Below are 24,935 nucleotides of genomic sequence, written 5' to 3' on the forward strand. Positions count from 1 at the left end.
ACAAATTAAGAAAAAACAAATTAGTACTGTTATACTTCTCTTTTTATAAATCAAAAATAAATATATGATAATATATATGGGTATGCTTCACTTGAAGTACTTTTTTAGCGATATTTTTCAGTATAGAGGGCATTGTCAGCAAAAAATAAAACGTACCGGTTGCCAGTAATATCATTGTGAGAAAATCAGCACGCTAGTAATAATTTAATGATTAGGTTGCTAAGCAATGTTTAACCACACAGTTTTCATTTTAACCTTGGTCGTCAGCTTCTATCGTTTATTAAGAACAAAATATAAAAGATGAATCCAGAGTTATAAATAGTCGTGTACTTGTTGCTTATAGTCGGCCGTAGGGGTGATGCTAAACCGATTTAAAAAAGTTTGTTTGTTAAAACAGAATTACCTACTTTGGTTCGGAAAAAGAATGACAACTAAGGGCAGAACAGATAATTAATGAAGTTGGCTTACACGTTCTTGTGATAAAGCCGGTCAAGATGGAACTGAACTTGCAGAAAAATTTAATTTTAACTGGCACTAAATTAGGCATAATATAATTAGGTATTGAGTCAATACAACTCGGGTAATTGATGTGATATAAAAATGAGACTAAAATTCACGGTGATGTATAAACGTTATTTTCCTTAATTTGTTTAGTTTCCGTATTGACATGTCCGGTAACCCTGTACTACGGATTGCTATGCACTTAAAGCAGCAGCAACAACACGAGTTCGCACGACTTCTTGGTAAGGTTTTATGCCTGCATATAAACTTGAAAGAAAAAAGGACCTCAAACGCCGCTTTTTAAATGGGTATCGGGAGCGGACTTGGGAAGATATGTGTCTGGAGTCTCTGGGGGAGGGACTTAAAACCAGGGATAAGAATAAATCCGAAAAGATGGATCAGTTTAGTTGAAAGGATTAAGTCCTTTTTCAATATCATTGGTTTGATTACCACGTGTGAGCAGATGAGGTAAAATATAATATACAGTTGTTTTTTACAGCAGTTTGATTTTAACTTTTCGTAATTGTTTAAGTGTTATAAGTTCCTTAATTTCTGTCCATAAAATTGACGATATGTTTGAGCAAAGATATCTGTTGCTTTAGGTTTCGTTCTAACCAGTATTGGATGGCTTTATTGTAGTTTAAAAATAAAAAAAAATTAAAGGCAGAACGAGAACGTGTTGACATTGAGAATAAGATCCAAAACAATGTCCTATGAATCTGTTGCAACTTGTCGCTTTATAAGAAATCTGTCGTACATGATATGGCATTATCCTGATGAGGTCTTGCATAGCAGTGGTCAGCGGTCCGCGAGGAGTTTGTTACCAGTCCGTAGCAGGGTTGTCAGATAAAATTTTGATTTACACCCGTAAAATGAAGAAAAAAAGTCAGACAATTAAATGTATATTTAAAACACATCAACTTTCGTTTAAATGTACTACATGGTTGATTGGTATGATAAAAAAAAACACAATTAGTATCAAGCTCTCGTGAGGTTAAAAAAAGACAGTGTGTCTAGTACTTAGTACTTATAATTTATAAAATGGGTCAAAATTACATGTTTTTTTATGTTCAAACGTAGGCTACTTACCTCTTTGCGGCAAAACAAGCTGAAAGTTCACATTGAAAAAAGTTGTAATAAATTTCCCTAACAGAACATTTGTTGTTTTTAATACTGTCGGTCCGCGACAAAATTTCAGTTTTAAACCGGTCCGCATTGCAAAAAAGGTTGCCGACCCCTGTTGTGTAGGACGTCGAAACGTCGGTTGATTATAATAAACTGCTGGATGAGCAACACTCGGTTATACATTATGCCTGGCAGCAATAGCTTATTTCAATGTCCCATAGGTCTAATGTAGTGAGATATATATTCATCACAAATTACTAATTACATGTGGTCTTAGGTTGGACAACGAATTTTGACAAGCCACTATCACGTTTTGTCCGCGATTCTGATGATTTCCGCGTAACGTCTAATTTTGCTTGGGCGTTAGTTTGGCGGTTTTGGCGCTTTATATAGCGAAAATTTAATAAACCGAAACTGTTGAAAAATCTAAAGCACGAGTAGACCAGGGATTCAGTTCCGTGATACATAACTGGACGGGCGCATGAAGCAAGAAGTTTACTACCTTTCAAAAGTCGCCGTGGTTGCTTACTGGATGGAAGCGCTGCCTCCGCGATGGCGTCTGATGATGTTGGCGCCCAGCAATCATAGAGGTTAGTTGGGGTGGCCGGGCGAGCGTGCGTCGGCGTTTTGATGCCCCTTTGCCTGACAACACGTGATCACGGGAACACGGACGGGCGGGCGCCTGCCAAATTAGACATCGGTTTCGCGGCAGTAATTAAAGCTGAATCGATCCCGGGGCCGAAAGGTTGTTTGTCTTAATTAACGTATTTGCTTCGTACATTTACGCGGCGACACCATCTCTTTGCGTCGCGCCGAGTTTAGGGTCGCATTAACAAGCTTCCCCCGCGTGCTATTGTCGCGCGGTAGACGATATGTCAGGCGGTGACGCAATGGATTTTTCAAAAGCGAAGAGAAACCCCGACGTAGAATTGACATGACGATTGCAACTTGTGTTCAGCCCTAAGGAACAACAAACGAACATGTACAACAAAAAATTTAACGATTTTCAGAGAACTGACTGTTGGGTAACGGAATCTAAAAATGGGTGATGTATGACGGTTGTGAACTTATCCCATGTCAAATTACATATAGCGTTGTTAGCCAGGGATTCGTTGTGATAATAATAGTAATATTTCATTGTCAAGCCTAATTTGTAACTTTTTAGATGTTCAATGTAACGCAACGTAGTTTTTATCCGGTTGGAACCATGCCGTAAATTATTATTGCATCAGGCCACTTTCTCGACTTTGAACGCGCCTGTAGAATAAGCACAGTTCAATATAGTATTTCGTTGTGCTCCGTTGTGCCGTGAGCGCTTTCTTAAGGGTAATTGTTGCCAATAAAACCTTGGGCAACCTAAAGAGCTTTCTCCGTTCGGCATCTCTCTCTTATACGCCCGACCGGACAAAGCACAAACACTTCGTGCGAAAAGGTTCGCGAGGTTCAGCCCCGGGCATCGGTATCTAAAGGGATTTCGGCTTGGACAAACAAACCACAAGCGACCTTGATTGCCAGCGCTGGCCGCGAATCGAGATGTCCTGATTGTGTCAGATTGCCGTAAGTCAAAGTTCAGATAGCGCGAGAGGGAAATTAAGAATGCTAGACATTGCTCCGTCGATCTTACTCGTCTTGCCGGACTAAGAGTGAAAAAGTGTGCAGATCATTTCGGATGTGGATAACCTACCGGCCACGTATGGGACGAAGCAATTTAATTCTGCCGTGCCCACCAAACAGGATGGACTGTTTGTGCTTTAAGAGATCCTATAACCTTACGGCTTTGTGTAGTCCCACAGGAAAAGGCAGTTGTGTCCGTTATCGAATCAAGCAAGGACATCTGTCGGTTAGGGCTGCGTGTTCTTCGCAGCTAATGCGATTTTGAGGACAATAGAACAAACTGTGGGGAGAAGAGTCGGTTGTTTTGTCTGTGGTGAAGGTTAACGAAATATAGAACGACGTTTCGCAGATTTGATTGCACACCTTACTATAATACGGTGATACTGTTATTTTAGCGGGCGGATGTGCCATTATGTGCATTAAATTTGCTCAATACTTATAAAAGCCTTTCTTAAATTTTTTCGCATGGCTGTGATGATCAATAGGTGTATAAAAAAAAGCTACTCTGTAATAATTATATTGCAACAAATAAATACAATCCAATAAAATTTATACATTAGCGTTCATATTGTTTTACTGAGGTTGTCCGAACGATAGGAAACATCAGGAATTTTGGTAAATCCGCGCTTCGTTACGTCATCGGGCATTGCGATTGACGTGGGGCGACGAGGCGCGCCAACAGAAGTCGAAAGATTTGCGTGTTTTGTACACCGAAGATTCGTTTCGCCTTCGCCGCGGCCAGGTTGAAACGTAGTTAAGCGACCACCGCGAAATTGCGACTTGGCCTATCAGGCAAGTTCGAGTGCCACGCATTTCTAATTAAACTTTTGGCAGCTGGAAGTAAATTATATTAGGCAAGCATAATGTTTTACGAGCAGGTTTGATTTGAGCGCAAGCTTTTCGATTGCCGTCGTATCTGACACAGAATATAGAAGAGAGCCGTGGTTGGTTGTTTATCTTTTCGCTACTTAAAGGCCAAAACAAATATATATGTTACGAGGGTTTGCGTTCAAGAACCCGCGATCATAGGGTCGGGCATGGGAGTCTATTTCTGCGCAAACAAGCACCAGGTAAAACGTATCACGTCAGCGGCCGATCTTTGACTTGTGCCGCAATTTGGAAGGGTGTTTCTCACAGCGCTGCTACGACAGCGCAACAAAGCTCTTACAAAAATAAGCGCACTGGCCAACGTTTGAAGCGCGACCATGTCAACATTGACGCCTAGGTTTTTTTGGAAGCAAGAAAAAAACGCTGCTTGCAGTCGACCACAACGTGAATTATCGTTAACCACAGACGGTCAGTTCTAACTGCAAAGAGCTTTTCAGAGAGGAATAGGTGCCAACCAAATGTTGAATCGTAGGATACTAAGATTTCTGATTTTGTTTGTATACGATTTACTATTTCAGTTGTTTTCAGCCTGTTTAAGTGCAAGCATCGCCGCAGCTAATCTTTTATAAGCTTTCTATAATGTTGTAACTGTAGGTCTGTTGTCACAATGTTGTAAGTTGGTGGCCAAGGGCTTATATGTTATTTTTGTTTAAATTTAGAAAAAACGTTGAAAAGCATTGCTATATATTGTCATGAGACGTACAAATAAAGACTGTGAATAACGTTGAAGTTTACGAGATTAAAATACTAGGCCAAACAAAACGCGGTAATAGTTTAGACTTGTAGTTGAGTTGTGTAGGTAGGGCATAAGCACTTACGTGCTTCACTGAATATGGAACAGTACTTTTCAACTAACGTTTTATTGAAATAGGAACTTTAAGAAACCGCTTGTGCTTTTATGGCGCGCGGTTTCGGGTGTCTGCCAGGTCTTGTCGACCTATTCTCCAGTTACAAAATAAACGACAGTGTAAACTTTCAGAAAGCTGTCAATTAACAATGGATAACTTTTATTGTTATTCCCAAAGAGACTATATAAATGCGTCGGGTGTACTATGTGGAGTAACTGTGGGCCGATAAACAAACAAAGTTTTTTGAGAAGCTCAACCTTTCTTTGAAGGCCAATGTTTTCTTAATAATCTATTTAACCTTAATTTTCCGTGGTCAAAAAAGGGAGCCTGGAGTCTCGCAACTTGATCACGTAAACTGGCATGGCACAACCCGGTGTGTTTACCTCGAGCAGGTTAGGTTTTGACTGAGCGAAAAGTTTTGTAAAAACGCGTGTGTGCTTACAAGGGTCGCGACCGAATCACGTTGACGTCCGCTGCCAGCAGCCGGAATTTGTTTAAAGCGAGACAACAACGACGAGGGTATATACTTCATACATCGACTGTCACAAGTGCGTCATTTCACAAACCTACAAATGACCAGCACATCCGTTTACTCGAACTTGGATCCGACTGGAAGCAACCAGAATGGCTCGGCGGTTATCAACGCGACCAGCTCGACCCATCAAACAGCCATTCAGATGCCCGCGTGCGCCCACTATGACCACATTATACAAGTAAGTGTCATGCGAATTTAGATTTTTGGAAGTGTACAAACGTGCTATGCAATACATAACCCTATCAAACTCACCTAAAAATGCTATCAAATTTCTGCATTGTTGTTTTTCTGTTGTATTTTTGTATTGTTAATGCTTTGCCTACAGTAACTTCTTTGTTTATTTTAATTGCCCTTATGGTAGGCTACAACTTTCCTATTTTCGGCGAGGGTTCTATTGTTACTTAACTACTTTGTATGCTTGAATACTTTAGAGATTAGTAGACCGATGGCTGGTTAAAATACAATTCAAAAGCAGTGAGTTTTTACCTTGTATATTAGGACGCAACTTAAATGTTGGAAAATGCCGCTAAAGCAGTGTTTAAACTAAGTGTATTGCAAATTGCATTATACTTGGTTGATATAATTTAAACAGCCTCGGGTTGTTCAAAGTGACTGATAAAATACAGCCTAACGATAATCGATTTTCGCATAAAGGTCACTTGGTGACTAAAATAGAAAAAAACGCTTTTTATTTCTGCTTGACGATATCATATCGTTCGCTCAACGCCAACCAATTAAAAATCAATTACCTGATATTGCTCCCAAAATATATCAGTCAAATATCTCCAACATGGCGTGGTTAAGGGTTTACTTATTGAATGTTCATTATGCCATATCGTGTTTGACGAAGCAACATAGCCTTCGAATCGCATACATGAGCTTCAAGTTAAAGTGAGTATAGTTGCTTGTAAACAATATAGCGGTACTGCTATTTTTATCTGATCGTATGCGAATGCTAACGGGACTGCTGAACTTCAATAGGATCGCATGTCGCCATTTGCCAATAAAGCTGGATACGTGCATGTCAAGTTGACTTTTGTCCTTATTATTTGCTACGCTTTTAAAATGCAAACAAAATGAACTCAATTGTTAAGGATTGATTTCTGCGATTGCAATAAAACCAATAAGTGCCATGATAAAATAACTGTTGGTGAAACTTGGTCGATATTTATCGATTACAGGGTACATTAGCACGCAATTATTTTTCAATGGCAATACTATTGGCGGCCAAAATTCCACGGCCAAACAATTTATGTCACGACAACAAAGAACAATTTGTTGTCTCCAGAATCGTAATCAAATTCATACGAAAAGATGGCCCAGTCTCCTCAAGTAGCAAAAACGATTTGTTATCAATAACATTGCCAAAGGAACGTTATTCTGGGTTTTAAAGTTTGTACTACAAATAAGTAAAGTTAAGTCTAACCCAGGACTAAAAGTGAATGATCTTAATTTAGTTTCGAATCCAGCACATTTATTTCACGGAACTTTCAATTGCTTGAGGGGACTACTTTCTATGAAATATAGACTCAACCGTGTTTAAGAGTTCTGGTGCAACAACATAGTTTGCCTTTATTGTTTTTCACCCTCCATGCAATCTGTCGGGTAGAGATTGTTAATTCGGCCCGACCCTTAGCTTTCAACGAGCCTGAATGAGCCCTTCGTGGTTTTGGTTTTGTGTATGACATGCGCCTGTGGCGCTGTGAAAATATTCAAAAGTTACATGAAGAAAACTTGACAAGCTTTAACATATCTTAAAATACGGTGCTTATATATTCATTTAATGTTTGAAAACAATAGCAACGCCAACCAACATATTTCCCATCGTTAAACTATAATATAAGGGATATAAGGTTTCAATTTTTTGCGTCTTTGTTAACAAAGGCAAAGTCATAACAAAAAACAACCTTATACAAATATTTGGCTGTTTCTATAATTGGCTTTTCTGACAACAACATTTCGAGTGTGTATTTACTAATGCTTTATCGATGCTACAATCGATACCGGCGTCTCGCTTCGCTCATCTTTCTTCAAACCGTCAGCGAATAAATTGTTATTACATCGCGTGTCCAGATTACGAGGGGTTTTAGGTCGTTTATTAATACATACACGACCTCAACAAAGCCGCCTATTTAAAAGGGGAGGTATAGCGTGTTAATAATTTTCTCGGAATTGTTGACCATCAAATAGCCAACGTCGTATGGGTATTGGAATAAGGTTTTGTTGTTTATTACGATATACCAATATGGAATATAAGTGTTTATTAATAAATGAGCAAGGCTTTAATATTCTTAATAACATTAAAGTAATCTTTAACTAATCCCTGCGTGGGTTCAATAGGATTTTGTTTGTATAAAAGTTTGTCATATGTGCGAAATACCTTCGCATCTTTACATCAAAGAAAACGAAACTGTCCTACGATAACAAGTTAAACATTTGTATGAATAAGAATTGTTTCTGTTAATAGCATACTGACCTAATAATAATTTATCGAACCTACAATTTGGAGGGCTTGCTCTTTATTTGTCAAGTGTCCCGGAAAATCAAGTAACTAACATCTAAACTAAGAAAACAGTGCATAAAACAAAATTATTTAGCGTGAATCTTGGTTAAAATACATTTTGAGCAAAATATCCTGAACACAGTATGTTATCACCGAGACCTTAGTTTCTTAAATTACATGGGAACGCTTTTCCTGCGTTTTCCCGCCCTACAATGGTGCCTCTTGATATTTTCTTTCGAGCTCCATACGTGATGCTTTTTAGTCATGCAGACGTTTTGCAAAAGCGATGGCGACCGAACGACATTTACAATGTAAACGGCGCCAATCTATCGACATATAAAAAGCGAACACGACACGTTACAAGCGCATCCATCAAGGACACCATTCACCGATATACCGTTTCATCACCTTGTGCACCCATACATTGCCGCATTCGCAGAAGTCGTTTTTTCCAATGTGTATTGGTTTGTGCGTTGAGAAAATGCTTTACTTAGCTTTCGTTTTCAACAACACGCTTGTTGCCCTTGATAAAGCATATATTGCGCCACGAACCATTCTCTCATTTTATTGGGGACCGCCAATAACATTTTTATCTGTTTTAAATGATTAAAAAGGATAAAAAAATTAAAAAAAAATTTCCAGCGATTTTAAAGGTTACATTAATTTGTTTCTCATATTACAAAAGAAGGCAAAACATGTTGTTTATTGCCGCACGAATCACTATATGGTGTCTTTCATTTCATATAGGTACTTCGCACAAGTTATAAACTGGATTAGTCTTGACGCTTTGTGGTATTCGCTTGCATAAGCTTTGAAGAAGACCAACGCCAGCATCTTAATAATTGTTTAAGCCTCTAAGTCCCGTTCTCACTATTCGCGTGACGTCGAAGGCTTTCATTCACCCTCTTAAAAATAGATCGTGATCCAACTTACGCACGTTCCGCTTTTAATCTCCCGCACAACCTCCTGCCTTGACCGATCGGCGTCTTATGGTCAAGGGCACCGCCTTCGCTGGACAGGCGGTTTAATATCGGTGTAAATAGTATTGACTTATTGAGTTTTTTTAATGAGTTGTTTAAAACGTACAGTCGAAGTTAATATAAGAAATGGAGCTATTCATGTGCACGTCATAATCTACATTTAACACATTATTGTAAATATAGTTTTGCCAAACACCCGTGTAATGAACATTTCCAGCATACCAAGCTTTTAGATAGAGCAACCAATCCACTTACTTGGTCAATATATGACGGTCATCGCCAGTTCAAACGCTTTTAATGTGCCAACATGTTGTTTACAAACTGTATTAACCGATATTATTGTTTACTATATTATGTAGCGCAATCAATTAGGTCGTTTAATTTACGGTGACCGAGGGTAATCAGAGAATTACCCCATTGGTTTATGTTTTCAGATGTGGTTTCACTTCGATACTCTGCACCTGGTCAGGGTCCTCATTACTTGGGTTCTGTTCGCGCTAAGCATGACTGGCAACACTTTCGTTATCTGGTCACTGCGTCGCAGCAGGGCGAGACACTTCATCATGTTCCACCTGGCCCTGAGTGACCTGGTCTACACGCTTTTCGTAATGCCGTCAGGTAAGAATGGTTGAAGAATAGGAACTTTTTCTTTGCGCTTTATTTTACTAAGTCGCATCGAGCTGTAGAGGCCGTTAACGCTTTAAGTCGCATCGAGCTGTAGAGGCCGTTAACGTTTTCGTTGCACACAGACACATAGCGACTTTAAAAATTGATGTGCTATTTGGTGTGCGAAATCGCGGCCCGTGCAAGATAGCTATTGAAAAATTGATGGAAAGCTCAGAAATCTCGATAAGATCTCTTGGGCACGGGGGCCTTTAGGATGTTGTGGCACAACCCCCAAAACTTCATTTATTAAGATGCTGTTTATAAACTTTGTGTGAATCCACTTCCATTAGTCACAAACCGATGCCAACGTAAAAGGAGACGCGCATAATTTTATACGTATAGAATTTTTCAACATTGTTTTTGTTAGATTTGCAATTTTGTTAGCTAAATAAGCGATTTATTTCGCCGCACGCCATACGGCATTATCTGTTTTATCAACGGTACTGAATCAAAGTATTTTTAACGAAACCTGAAAGATTATTCCGCGTACGTTTTAGTTTTTCCCAATGATGTACTATAAAGACTTGTGTGTACATTAACAAAATTCAGAATATGTTCGTGAAATGTTTCATTGGCTATGCAGGAATGCGCATTAGACACAGTCGTGCAAAACATTTTCAATAATATCCGACCTATATATGTAAGCCATTAGAAATTTTGCCGTTTTAATTGGCGACATCTTGCTAAGACGCAAAGATTTTCTTTAAACACAATGTATGGCAGAATCAGACCTATTACTAAAATGGGATTTCTTATAGCTTTCCTGTTTCCTAAGAGGTTGTTCCTAAAAGACTATAAACAATGAAACTCAGATTAAAAAAAACAAGTGAAAAACAGGTTCAAACGTTTGTTAAAGAAATGTATATTTCGACAAATACACTGACATCTTATGTGAAGTAAAAAAAATATGCTAAGTTTTGAATAACAAAGAAATAATAAAAGTAATAAAAGTAAAAATCAGTGTTTGCGAAATACATATACCTTTGCAAAAGTATGATCCTGTGTTTCACTCGCGTTTTTAAACTTTGAGTTTTTTTCTTTTTTATGCGCGGCAACGGAGCAGTAACCTACAATAGAAACCCGCTGCCAATGGTTTTGGACCCCAGAAAGATACACCATTTTATAAAAGACTATGACTAACGCCAAATGGGCCTTTGCACAAAATGATAATTGAGATTTTTCTGTTGCATCATTAATTTTGAAAATATTTTCAGATGCAATATGGAACACTACGATGCAATGGATAGCAGGAGACTTCATGTGCAGGGTTTGCCAAATGATGAAGCAGTTTGCCATGTACGCCAGCTCGTTTATGGTTGCGGTAAGTGTATGACTATATAGTTGCTTCATGTAAGCAGAAACAAAACTTGTTTTGAAAAACATGCTGGCGCGGTGATGTTTGTTTCAAATTCTTCAAGTATCTTTTAAATAACTCATATCTCGTCTAGCTTCTAGTTTTCACTTTGTATGTGCTCACATACGTTAGCTGGTTCAACAATTGTACAGCCTTGTTGTCAAATAAGCTAATTATACATTATGCTTGTACGATTTGTATACAGAACAGTTTTAATATCGCTAATAAATAAGAAGATATACACATATTGCTCGTATAAGTGGCATGGAATTGGCTTGAACTTAACATGCTGTTGAGCGTGATTTTTGTTTTATGGACAAAAATCAAGTTGGAGTTGTTTGTAAAATCAAGAACATTGTAAATCAGACCATTGTCTACCGTTAACCGTTAACTTGCCACCAAGCTTTGGTATCGCAGACACCAATTTGGTATGGATTAGTTTAGGTTCGGTTATCGACTTGCTCTTTGGGGCCTTTGTGTTTGCCATGTACTTTGTGGCTCGTGCAGCAAGGGAATTCAATCAGTTCCCAACTTATCGACATCAACTTACATCAATCATTGTCACAAACTGTTATCGAATGCTGGCGAGCCAGATGTGGACTCCAACAAGCCTCCTTGATGCGTACTTCAAATATAGTGGCTCGTTATTTTTGTTTTGTATTTCGATGTAATTAAATATAATATGAACTATTTTTTGTTGCGCAAACCCCTCTTAATTCTATACTTGTAGTGCGTAGCGGAATGTGGAATTGCCTAAATTGCTTTGTTAGCTTGCTAACAATTTGACATGGAACGGAAATTCGTATAGTAGCTTTTTTATTTTCAAAAGTCAATATACCATGGTTGGGGAAAGCCCAAATACACCTGAGAAAAGATTGTCTGCAACGTTTAACATATCAAACTAAATGAGGATTAAATGGGTGGAGTGGATAAGGCCAGCCATATAATTAGTGGAATACGTTCGTCTCATCAAACGGCTCCAAACCTAACTATCCAATAACTTTAGCTTAAACAAAGGTTAGATCAACTTCCGAGTAACTAGGACGACCACAAACTCCATCAGGCTCTGCCACCAGCCCGCCATGATCGATAGAACTGCCAGATTGAAATCTAACTAGCTAGTTTAGTCCTCACGTGCTTCGACGCCATTTTTGATTGACATTGATTTTTCCGGCCTAATGTGGTCTTGGCGCCCTTTGGGCGATTTTCAACCGGCATCGGCCCACAACCGATCCTAATGCTTCCAAATTTAGAATTCTCTATTTGGAACGTCTCGAACACGATTTGATTATCGCCGTTCGATTGGAAACAACGCTCTGCGTAACTTACTGGGTGCAGAGGTCATGCTGAAGATTTGTCTAAATTTATCAAAATTCGAAGCAAATTTAACTTGTCCTCATTTTTAAAACCGCTTTACACTGTCAAATTAAAATGCGTAACCAGTGGCGTATTCGCGTGGTTAAAAAGCCTTACGCCAACCAAGATTCATCGCCGCTGTAAAATCGCCAATTTGCCTCTGTAGTTGTCAAGAACCGGCATCAGTTACTGTTATCTCCATCGATTTTCGAACCCTTTGAAAGACCGCGTGCTGGCGGAGATGTTACCGGCGATATCGTTCTCTCTGTAACGCTTTTCGACTAATTAACGCGCCTGTTCAATTGTCTACACAACACAAATGACCCTGAATTTTAAATGCGCCGTCGTGTGTTCAACTTCTTATCCGGTGAGAGGAGTAGATCGCTTTCGCGATTTACGGATTGTGGCAGCGTTGACATTTAAGCAAGGATTTTCAGGCATATCTGTATACAGTACAGTTCTACAGCTCGTTTGACCTATCACAAACTTACGCGATCATATACAGATTGCATAACGATCTGTAAACGTTTCAGTCGTTTGGTATATTTTTTGCGAATAGAGATTGCTTGACGTTTGGAGACTTTAAAGAAACTGGGGCAGCTATATTTGTGGGTCAAATTTTTTATCGTTGATAATTAAATGCAAGCAGAGCCTTATCACACAACATGTTTGACTGATCATTGACATAACCATTGGGTCATCAGGGTTGACAGCACATGGTATACAATACTAACCAGGAGGTACCCATTTCGAAGTACTTCAATCTTGCGTTTAACTATACTATAGTATGTTATATGGGGGTCGGAGTATAGCTGTTTAAACACATATTGATGGTAAAAATGCAACACGTGGATTACTATGATAATTTATAAACAAGAAAATAAAAAAGGAAAAAAATGTTTCGCCTACAAACCAAAAACGCGCAAATACGGACATGTTGTCGAAAAATGGGTACAATAATGCCAGGAGAATCCACAATTCAAACACAAAATTCATTATTTTTTTATGTATTTTGCTTATGTTAAAAGTAACGTCAAACAATAATAAAAGCGTTGTTTTTTTATTACATTTTCATTCTCGGGTGGCGTTTTTCAGCCGTTGGTTTGCATAACTCAGTTTTTCTGAAATGTTTTATTCCGTGACCCTTTCAATTACGTTTTGCGGCCACTCAGGTTCGAAAGTGTTAAAGTGCAAACTCAGTCGGGATTGTGTTTTTCTTTCAATTAAACTTTCAATATTAAAAGTGAAAAGTAACACAATTTTTTTCTATTTAACGTTTCAGTGATATATAGTTGTATGTTAACTCGTAAACCCTAAAGCTTGTTGCGCGAGCCTCGGTTATGTAATCTCTGACCGAATCAACGCATACCCTTGAATCCTTCTACCGTTTATATTTATTCTGTTGTGTGAAACCTTTCGCAGGTGATTGGCATGGATCGCGTCACCGGCATTTTGTCTCCACTTCCCTGCGAAAGCCAGAGAAAGAGAGGATTTGTGATGGTGACGGTGGCATGGGTAACCAGCCTCGTTTGCTGCATTCCAGCGGTATGTTTTTTGCTTTGTGCTTACTCTATATGGGGTGGCAAACTCCTTTTGAATGCAATTACCGCATCTTGAGAGTTGTAAATTGTACGAAAGACAATTTGCTCAGGGCGGCCAAACAACGTATATTACATATATGCGACAAAATTTAATACATCATTAACAACATGAAGCAAACTAAAATACATGCATTAAGATCTTCTCTGGGCAATATAGTGAAACGATCTCTCTGACATTGTGAAACGTAACACAGCCATCAGCGCAAATTGTGATTGTAATAGGCCTACCTAAAATACTTAAAAAAGGTATATTTGTATCGTTGGCGATCGTATTGACATTTTTTTCAATAAAAAATTACTCCATAAAAAACGCAGAACCTCGTACAAATAACCCTCTCTTTAATAGCAATTTGTTTGTAATTCCAGGCACCCTTGTTTAAAGAGCACAGGTATGTGTAAGGAAATCATGTTTACAGCTTTACAATTTTGGCTTTCTAAGTCCTGTTAGTACAGGGGAGTCCAACCTATGGCGCCTGCGCCAACAGTGACAAATTGCACGACTACAAGTTGCGCACTATACGCCAGCGATAACGACGAAAAAACATACGTGCTTGTAAAATACTATTAAATAGCAAAGGTCTCATTCAAACTAACTATATTTATTTTCTGTCCAGGTTGTTATATTTCAAAATTGCTAACCGCATTGTTATACCAATTATTGGTAAAATAATGTATAGAAATTCAGAAATAAAAATAAGGTAAAGTTTTTGGGGTTGTATAAATTTCTTCCCTTAAAAATGCTGACCAAACTATCATATACTAATATCAAGCGATTAAACAGGGTGTTTAAAACTTCCAAACATTATGTGGCAAATCAGGGTTAAAAAAAAAAAAAATGGCGCATAGGCAACAACACGTTGGCTAAAGTTGCGTTGGTAGGAATTCCAAAGATTCGCGCTGCTCTGTTCAGCCTTGTTGGCGAGTAGAACAAAAAAAAAAACGAATAAATCGCAGTTCGAAATTATTGAACCGGCTAATGCACTTCGCCAAATTAAACCCCCGCAATTAGCCCTGACAGGCGGAACCGGCGATCGACTCAAGTGTGGACTTGTCGCCTCTCGTTTTTGTTCAGTCGGCTTGTTTGTTTTCAAGCTTCGGACAGGACCGACAAAATCGACTTGGGTCTCATCAATTAGCTGGCTCGGATGTTCCGGGAATCTATAAGAAAATAAACCCGACCAAACGCAAACTATTTTCCCGGCAACTGATTTCGGCGGGCTCCAGCAAACTGCTCAAAAAATACGGCTTACGCTGCTGACTTTCCACCTTGTATCATGCCAGCCTTGAATAAAGTCGCGCCAGTTTGAATACTATCAATAATTTTAACCTGCTTAAACGATGCATTTCTTAGCATTAGCAAAAATATTAAGATTTGCTCTATTTTGATCTGGAAATATAAACAAACTGCTATGATTGTAATCAAACTATATGTCTAAAAATAATTTATAACTGCAAAGGTTTTCTTTGAAAAACTATATACGGATCTGTTCATAAGTATAATGCTGAAAACAACGGCCCAAATAGACGTAAAAAACGACATGCTTTATTATTCAAACGTTTCGGCAAATGCTCATCCCATCATCAGTGATATGAAGGCCACATCAGTTGCACCCGTTTATATTTATGCGACTCAAGTGTATATAAACGGGTGTAACTGATGTGGCCTTCGTATTACTGATGATGGCATGAGCGTTTGCCGAAACGTTTGAACAATAAAGCATGTCGCTTTTTACGTCTATTTGGGCCGTTATTTTCACCATTAAAGGTTTTCTTGATTATATAAACGTAATTCTGCAATTCATTTACATCAATATAAACCAATTCATTTCCTTTTGTGTAAACAGGGCGTAATATTTTCGGTGTTCGACGTTCCCAATTGCGAGAACAAGGGCTTGTACCAGTGCGTCGACTTCCAGGTGGTGAAGGATCGATCCCTGCTCCCGCCCTACTACCTCTTCACTATGCTCATGAGCTTCGTGCTCCCTCTTTTATGCACGCTCATTAGCTATTCGCTCATCGTGTGCGAAATCTCCAACATGAAGGCGCGTGACAGAGGTGAGTTTGACGTTAGGTCATCGCAAATCATCATGTGCTAGGAAAATAATAATTTATTCGCTCTGGGTTCTTTTTAAGTGTTATTATTATTTATACTTTCGGCAGAATAGGTCTATGAATGGTGAGCAAGTTTAAAAAAGGTAAAGCCCATAAGGCAGCTTAAGATTGGTGGAAAATCGCTTTGTACAAAATCCGCGGTTTTAAAGTATTTGTTCAACTGTGTGCACTCCAGGCAAATTAGTGTATTAATAGATAGCTATTTCGCTTAAGTCCAAATTGAAATTTTAGGTCATATAATTTGCATTAGTTTATCCCTAAGTTCAACTATAAATGCAAGATAATAGAGACTGCTGTGTCATAATTGGGCTAAGTTGCGGACGAAAATTGCAGCACGCATAACAACAAATAATTGCCCGCCCCTTAAATTCTCTGCTCGCATGTGAAAGTCATGTCGATCAGACTCTAATATACTTAAAATGTAGCGTGCGCACGATCGTCGGGCGCTTTCAAAGACTCTTTTCGTGTCTCGACCTCCTTAAGCCAACACGCAAGGCCGCGCGATCTTACGCGACAACAAGTTCTATTCTCCAGTTATAATTCGCCGCGAATGTTGCGTGCGGTGGCCGGCAAATGACCGCTACTGCTCGGCCACTCAGGGGCGCCTCGGCCCTTGCCAAAACAAACTCTCGTCCAGGAATTGCGGTCTGCGATTACTTCGCGAGTTTATTTTCACGCGACTCGATCGACCCTTACTTTGACCTTCGGTGTCACAGTTTACGGTTGCTGAGCGTTGAACGATGACTTTACACTTTTTTGGAGGTGTTTAAGAACGCGCAAAATGGTCCGTGCAAAACACCGTGCCTACGAATTCTTGCCATGAATTGTTTTTTAATGACATCCCAAAGTGAAATGTGTGTTTCATTTACGTTTCGTGTGCAAATCGAACCCAATATCTTGCTTGTGCGTAAATTTAGATAAATGATGTAGAAAGGGGACTTGAAGATGCGACTCTGTTAGCCTAATTGGCGGAACAATCATTCATGTATTTGGTCGTGTAGTCTGGTGTCCCGATACCAACTATATGCCTGCCGACGGGCGCTGCGTTTTGCCAAGATAATATCTTTATTTTCCTTGCCTACTTGGGACACACAATCGCCCTGATCGTATTCCCACGACATCAACTAAGGCGATCGTTCAAGTGATAATCTACATCGCCCCTACGTCTTGAATCTCTGATGTGCATTGTGAGACACTACACGCTTCCTGTTAACCTTTACATGGAACGTATAAGGGGTGAAAGCAACAACGTTGATGCTCTTGTCTATAATTCCACGGAAATTTCGAATTCTTGAGTTGCTCTGTATGACGTGTTTTTCTGCGAAACTATTAGGAAGCGTAACAACTCGAACAACTGCCAAGTATGCGATAAGTAACTGATGATTTGACAAATAAATCTAGGCCCGGGTTATCATCGCAAAAAAACTTAAAGAACAACCGCAACAAGAGACAGAAACCTATTCTTCTCATTTTTAGGGGACTGATTCTTCAGCCAATGAATTTCGCAAAATTCTAATCCTAACTGAAATGAATGTACTATAAATAAAACGTTTTTTAACAAACAATAACGTCTCCACGTGCTTTTAACGGGGTAATACTTTCCACCCGCACGTTACCGAGTTGTCCAACTGAAACTATCATCTAAGTTATGCCTCGTCGTTTGCAGTGTTGATGGGTCGCCGAAACAGCGTGAACACGGCGTCGATGCGACGAGCCAAGCAGAAGACCATCCTCATGCGCACCCTCGTCACCCTGACTTTTTTAATCTGCTGGGGACCTTACTATGGCAAGGGAATCTACGATTGGTTTCGGCCCACTGATCACACACCTCCTGTTGCGGTAGGTTTATTGCTTATTTAACCAAAATGTTTTTGTCACGATGCTTTCGGAATTCATACGTTTTAAAACATATTTACAAACTGACAACGGGATTTGGGCAGTTGTACCCATTGTTTTGTTTTCAGTTGCCAAATTCATATTTTAATACTTTTTCGAACTGTATTCTGTTGATGAGCAAACTTTTCAGCTCACGAGATGTATTCTAAATTTGGAATAATTTTAATGAGAGACAAATAGAGTGGATGAGAACAACATATAATGCTTTTTTAACCTAAAGTCACAAATAAATAGGTAATATGAAGTTTAACAAACGGCACTCTTTAAAACTATTGTAAAATCATATAAAAAATAAAAACACATAAAAAATTATGTCTTTCCTCTTAAATCGTATAGTTCCATGTGTATAAACCGTTTCGCAAGTGTTTTCAGTAGCGCCAATTTCCAAAAATTCACAATATTTCGAAGTAAAAACGCGCAAATAGGAAAATTTATCACAAATCAGGCCCAATAATACAAAGCTTTGAGAAATTGAGTTAAAATGCACACTTAAAAGTAAAGGACATTTGGTCATTAAAGGCCGAACAAAGTGAGAGGTAATTAGTGAACGGCTAATGCATTATTCCAAGACTGAATCGATTTTTCGAAGAGAAAACAATACGAGTTACAAGCAATCCAGCATCATGGTATCAGTTTTTGGACAATAAGAAAATTATGTAAAACAGAATGTACCATGTTCGCATACGAATATGTTTGGGTTGCCGACTTGTCATGCTTCCTAATATATGGATAATAAAAGTTGCATAATTTTAGATCCGATTATGGTTTCACGTATTTCGTCCAACTTGTCTAGATGGTGGGTATCTGTTTTTTTGCTTGTTATCTGTCTGGATCGCGCAATTGTGGTTTGATTGCATTTCCTGGATAAATCTTAAATCAACACCCTTGGGAACGTAGCTTTTAAGCAGGGCGTACTAACAAATCTTCGATATTTTAAAAGGGCATTTACAAAACACATGTCCTTGATAAATTATGTTGTTTTATGGTTTGTCACACTGATCTTCGATCAACATATTTTCCGACAATATTGTTATATTAAAAACCTCGCAACATTTGGAAAACGAACCAACGTTGAACATTTTCCACTTATATTCCTAAGCAAACATCATGACGCTGATGCACGGCCCTCGCTTATACAAATATAGTTCACCAACATGCAAATACTCAGACCAATTATGGTGAGATTTACAATCCAAAGTAACTTAATTTAAACAAATAGCATTAAAATTAAAAAAAATAATGGTCTTAAAAGTGTCGCAAACAATATGAACAGTTTTTATGAATATACAAAAAGTTGTCTTACGTTACAACCCTATAATGATAATTTTAAATAGGCAAACTATTTAAATCACCCGTCTGGTGGGTCATTATCGATAATTAATTTTGGGTAAATCAGTTAACGTCTAAACTTTTTTTATTGTTAAATAAACGCATGCCAAAGAACTCAGTCGAACCGAAATCGCCGCGTTGCAGCGGTTGAACATCTGTTTTTATTACATGAAAAGCGTGAAAAATTTATGCGGCAAATGTAAAAATGTAAAAAAAGTTAATTTTCAGTCGAAATGAGATTTTTTTTCTAGTTATAAATTCATAAATATTTTAGACCATAGTTAAAGGCAGAGGCAAATGTAGGATATTTTTCAAAGGAATCATGACAAGGAAAGACACCAAGTTATGCTTAACGTGGCGTCATATAACAACTATTCTGAAAATCAGCTGCTGTTTTCCAGCGAACTCGTTCGCAAAATGCAACGTAAATCCCCCATAATCGCCCGCAGCGCGAATAAATATAGGTTTACGTTGGAAAAAATTTTAAGTTAAGGTGATAATTGACTGTTAAGAACAAAATAAAATATGCATATGCTCGAAATACGGTATTTATAGTCTATTAACCAAAAGTAACTTTGTAAAGTTAATGAGTTCGCAAAATATATAGTTTGGGGATCATGACCTAACCCAATGCACCATCACGTGTGGTCGACAATCCCCCTCTTACACCGGACCCTGGTCCAAGTTCGAGTGAGCCACTTAAAATGTATTTCCGCTTTGTAAAATATGCCAAACTTTTCGGCAATTATATTGTCTGAAACAGGTTTGCCGTTTTAGTAGAAGTGTCTAAAAACATTAATTGACAGGCGTCATATTTGGTTAAGAGTCACAAAGTTCATAAAAGAAACTGTATTTAGGAAATGGTTTACTGAAATATTTTTGAAAAAGTTTTTCTCAGTGTTGCAAGCAATTTATTTAACCTTTAAATAAACACCAAATTAGTCTTGGGTCACATGTTGTTTTAAGACGTCTTCTGTGCAGCACTACGAGAATGTGTTTTTGCTGTAAAACACAATACCGGTACCAGCAACCTTTCGCATACTAATCATGCCGGGCAATAACTGAAAATTAATATTTGTGGCCCAACAATTATCTTAAATGAAAAGTGTCCCACGTTTTCTTGAGTTCAATTTTAAACACTTTTGGGTGACTTAATGCTATTCTAATAGCGTTAATACACAGAAAATAGATGTTATAACCTTAACGAACAGTCGAACACACAAGTTTTAATTGTTATTGTTTAAAACTCCAGCAAATTAAAACAATTGAAATTTCAACTAAATAAGTTGTGTTTAAAAAAATGATCTAACGCCCTTAGAATCATCATATTTCATCAGGGTTCGCAGCAGTGCAGATGGTAATCCGCAACCAAATGCACATCAGCAAGTAGCATTGTTTATTTGTAAGGACGAATTGGTGCGAAATCAAAGCGCGAAAGATTAGCGTGTGCCCCTATCTTCCAGAACACCGAAACTTTTGCATTTTATCGCTATTGAGGGCCAATTTCTGCCGCCGTTTTACAATTTAGTTAGCGATTGGGCACAGAGGGAAATATGATGAACTGTAATGATCCAGTTGTTGCATAACCATTTCGAAAACAGGAATACAGTGGTTAAACGAGATTTGAATAAGCTAGTGCCATTTAAGGTAATTACAGTAAAACACATAGTGCAAAATGTCTATCCATGTCACAAGGTACAGCATCATTTTGGTAGTTCACATGTCTAGAGGAAGGCCATCTTATTTGAGGGAAAGCATTACAATAAATTTTCGCACATTTTGCGACCCTCTAACCGAGCGGTTCTCAACCAGTGGGCCATGGCTCACTGGTGGGCCACGGAAGCTTTTAGGTGGGCCACAGACAAATTTGAAAAAGCTAGATTTATTGAAGAATTTAGTTTCATTTGTGTCACTATACCTAATTTTACAGCAATAATGGTTTGGATTTTGGAATGTAAATGAAACGTAAATTTATTGTTCAGAAGCAAGAACCTCACTAATGCACGGTTGAATAAATAATAATCTGTTTTGATATATGCTCCGCTATTTTTTGTTCTAAACCTTTTTTATAGTTTGTATTTTCATGAAAAATTATTGGGCAACAAAATTTATGTGCAACGAAAATGGGCCAGGAAAGAAAACAGGTTGAGAACCACTGCTATAATCGTTTGCTTTTATTAAAAGTAACATCCCTGTTTCCCAGTTATAAGATGTTAATATACACACGTAATTGCAGGTGGACACCGCTATGTACATTGCCATGTACCTCAACCCGGTGTTACACCCGATTGTGTTTGGCATTTTCATGAAGGAAATTCGCGACAACTTTTTCCGCCAATTGCAGTGCTTTAGGAAGATCTTCATTAAGCCCGGGCAAGTGAGATTTTGAATTGATTTTCTTTGGGATTTTCAGATGTTGCGCGAATAGCTAAATCGTTTCATCGCTCCAGTGGTTTTATACAGCATGGACTGGTTTATTGCGTACAGCCAGGTCACATCGTGAGTGGCTGGTTTTCCTAAGTTTATTATTAAATAAAAGCGACAGAAATATGTTAACAATCATTGTCACTCGCTTTCTACATTCAGTAAGTTTTTGGGTAAAAACTACAATCATAATTATACACTTTTAAACCGAAATAGATGTACGAAATAGTCAGACTGCACAACTTCTTTATAGTCAATCTAAAAGTTTTCAGCCTAAAAAATAGTTTGAACACAGTGTTGAATATTTTTCTGTCTTCGCATGAACAGGCCAAGACGGATGAGCTCGGTGTCCCGTGCGTCGTACAGCAGCTACGCAACTGCCAGCACCCAGGTCCACTTTGCCGTGTCGCGACGCAACAGCAACAACAACGCGTACCGTCTACCGCACCTCAACAGCGCTACCAAGCAGTTGTTAGGTTCGAAACAGTCTAACTTCCAGGTGGCGACCGATAGCTCACTGACAAACCCGGCAGTAGCCGTTGGCCGTTTGTAGGCGAAGAAAGCCAAAGACGACGCGTACTGGAGGACGGCTTTGCGTGGATTTACAAGGTGCTGACGCATTCGACCAATTAAATCTTTAAAGTGTTATTTATTTTACCACGTTCCAGGCAAACACGATTAGTTTTTCTATTTCGTGGTTGCTTAAATCATTGGCATCTTATAACATAATTTCGATCTTGTTCGACACACTGGTAAATTTGTTTAAAACTGTAACGACAAATGGCCAGTCAATTTAGTAAACCTTTTTTGTTTCAAAGCATCTAATAAATGTTTCTCGATAACCCTGATGGACACAAAAACGTTGCCGATTGTCTTCATGAGTTTCGTTTTCACTGACGCGCTTTGTGACTTACTAGCCCAAGCGTACAACAGTAACTCGATGCGGAATTACAGTTCAAGTATTACATATTGCAATTATTTGATTAATATTTAAACATAGAGAAAGGTCTGAACGCCAATGAAATTAAAAAATATATACTGGTTTCATGATTGCAATCTGCCCCAAATGGCGTGTACCATCAAATGTGAGATATTGACTGCCTAAGAAACGTTTTTAGGCAGTTTTTGCATGTTGACCTTTACTTCCTCTTACAATGTGTTCCCGCAAAAGTCCACACACAAGTGCAATGTGTTTATTTTTATTTTTGGTCTGAAATTATTACTTTTTAAAACGTGTATTTTGTCGTGCGCTATTCTGTGAATAAAACACAGCCAAGGAAACAACTTTCAAAGCAAAGCACAACATCAATGGATTGAATATAGGATCAACGAATGTAATATAAAACTATCATACAGCAAAGACGTTAAAATGATTAATCTGCAAATGATCACTTCTTTTCAGAGTATTTATGAAACTAAAATATTTTGGGTTTATTTTAAATAATTAAAAAAGGCCAACGTATTAATATTAGTCAAAGTTATTTAGCTGACGTTAATCTAACCTAACGTATAAGCTAAGCTACACAAATGTATTTTTGTTCGATTTCGAGTTGTATCCCATAAGTGCACAAAATTCACACTGCATTACACACACAAACATATATTCTTTTTAACCTGATAACTTTTGTTTAAAGTTGTATCAATTAGAAAAACAAAACAAAAACTTCTAGTTTATCTTTAATGGTTAAAAAACACAAAAGACACTAAGTGCTGACAGTGGTGGTAACTGTCTGGATGTTACCAGAATTTGATATTACAAGCTCGTTATTAATCGCGTTGGAATGCAAATTACGGTAAAACGGAAACAACCGAAGGTTGTAATCAGCGAAGGAAAAATTCAGAGCGGCAATGTTGACGACGGCATTGTAACTGTAGATGATCGGTACGAAAGAGATGGACGACCACTTGCTGGAACGGAAGGCGGAGAATACGAGAAAACCGATGTCAGTTGCAACACAAACTGCAGTGCAGACGCTCAAACGCACCACGACCCCTTTTACGCGATGACTGCTGCTCTGTCGCAAGCTGCAGTGCTTCACGATTGGAAGAAGAACCAATCCGAGCAACGCAATTTGACAGAAGGCAAAGAGCACATAGGCGATCGGGTTGAGAGCCTTAATGAACCCAAGGTCTGTTGCTGAAATGCATCCAACAGGGGTTGCATAGACTTGATGAAGCCCATGCAGAACTATCTGAACCACGGGCAATGCTACAATTCCTGTAAGCGTCGCATAGCTTACAAACTTGACGGCGCAAGACGACAGGCGTGCCGATACCGGGTCCTTGTAGAATCCGCGCTGTCTTATCCAAAGCACGAGATAGATGAAAGACCTGTTAAAGACCAACATCGCGATTCCTATCACAAGGTATGCGATGCACCTTGCATCTGTTAGGCGGAGTGTTTCGTAGACTTCCGTTACAAACCAGCAGCTCTGAAAGCACAAAGTTCCCGCGCAGAGAGTACAGAGTCGGTTGGACCATCTGAGCGACCGTTGGCCGAGATTGCACTGGTGGAAAATCGCGGCTAATGTAAGATAGGCTGATAGGGCTATTACGAAAGCAACCAAAATTTCTTCAGTTTGTCGACTTCCGAAAGGGGCTTGCTGGTCAATCGTCGTGCTCTGAATTATTGTAGTACTTTCATTTCGCAAATCGTTTATTTCAGACAGAGTACGATTTGTCATAGTGTCTTACTAACGTTTCATTATTATTCTAGCAAACGTCTTTACTGCAGTTTTATTGTTTTCTTTTAATTTTTCTGCAGTTTGACCATTTTTCCATTATTGACTAAAACAAAATTAATTTATGTTAGCCACGGAACACTTTATATTATGCCTGAGCGGAAACTGTGCGACTAAAATACGATGTGTTCTCGAAGATAACCTTTCGAAATCTTCGAGCAACAAAGGCCAACAGCGACCTCATTAATTATGCAATATTATTCCCATAAAAAGCGGCTTATATCCCCACAAAAGTATTACTGAATCCCGAGTTACTGGAATAGGAATTCTTTTATGAGATCACAAACGTGCGAGAATATTTTTTGAGAGATTGACTGCCAGGAAATCATTATAGTTGCAATTGCAACTAATGTATAAGAGTAAAGTAAATTTCTGTATAAAAATACTCCCTATGTCTTAAATACAACGGAACGTTTAGTTTTGAAAAATATTCTTAGTGCAACTGATACACCAAATGCACTA

At 38.5% G+C, this 24,935-nt stretch overlaps 1 protein-coding gene across 1 annotated transcript; it reads left to right on the plus strand.

Moving 5' to 3' along the window:
- The first annotated feature begins 5,548 nt into the window (after positions 1-5,548).
- Positions 5,549-22,356, plus strand: LOC146160912 (gonadotropin-releasing hormone receptor-like). The gene is made up of 8 exons (XM_083385047.1): positions 5,549-5,689; positions 9,429-9,612; positions 10,875-10,981; positions 13,793-13,915; positions 15,816-16,026; positions 17,750-17,922; positions 21,545-21,681; positions 22,060-22,356. The coding sequence occupies exons 1-8, from the start codon at positions 5,549-5,551 to the stop codon at positions 22,283-22,285; spliced, it is 1,302 nt and encodes a 433-aa protein (XP_083241173.1). The 3' UTR covers positions 22,286-22,356.
- The last annotated feature ends 2,579 nt before the right edge of the window (positions 22,357-24,935 follow it).

The sequence above is a fragment of the Ascidiella aspersa genome, chromosome 3, assembly GCF_963924565.1.
Source record: "Ascidiella aspersa chromosome 3, kaAscAspe10.2, whole genome shotgun sequence".
In the NCBI taxonomy this organism is placed as follows: domain Eukaryota; kingdom Metazoa; phylum Chordata; class Ascidiacea; order Phlebobranchia; family Ascidiidae; genus Ascidiella; species Ascidiella aspersa.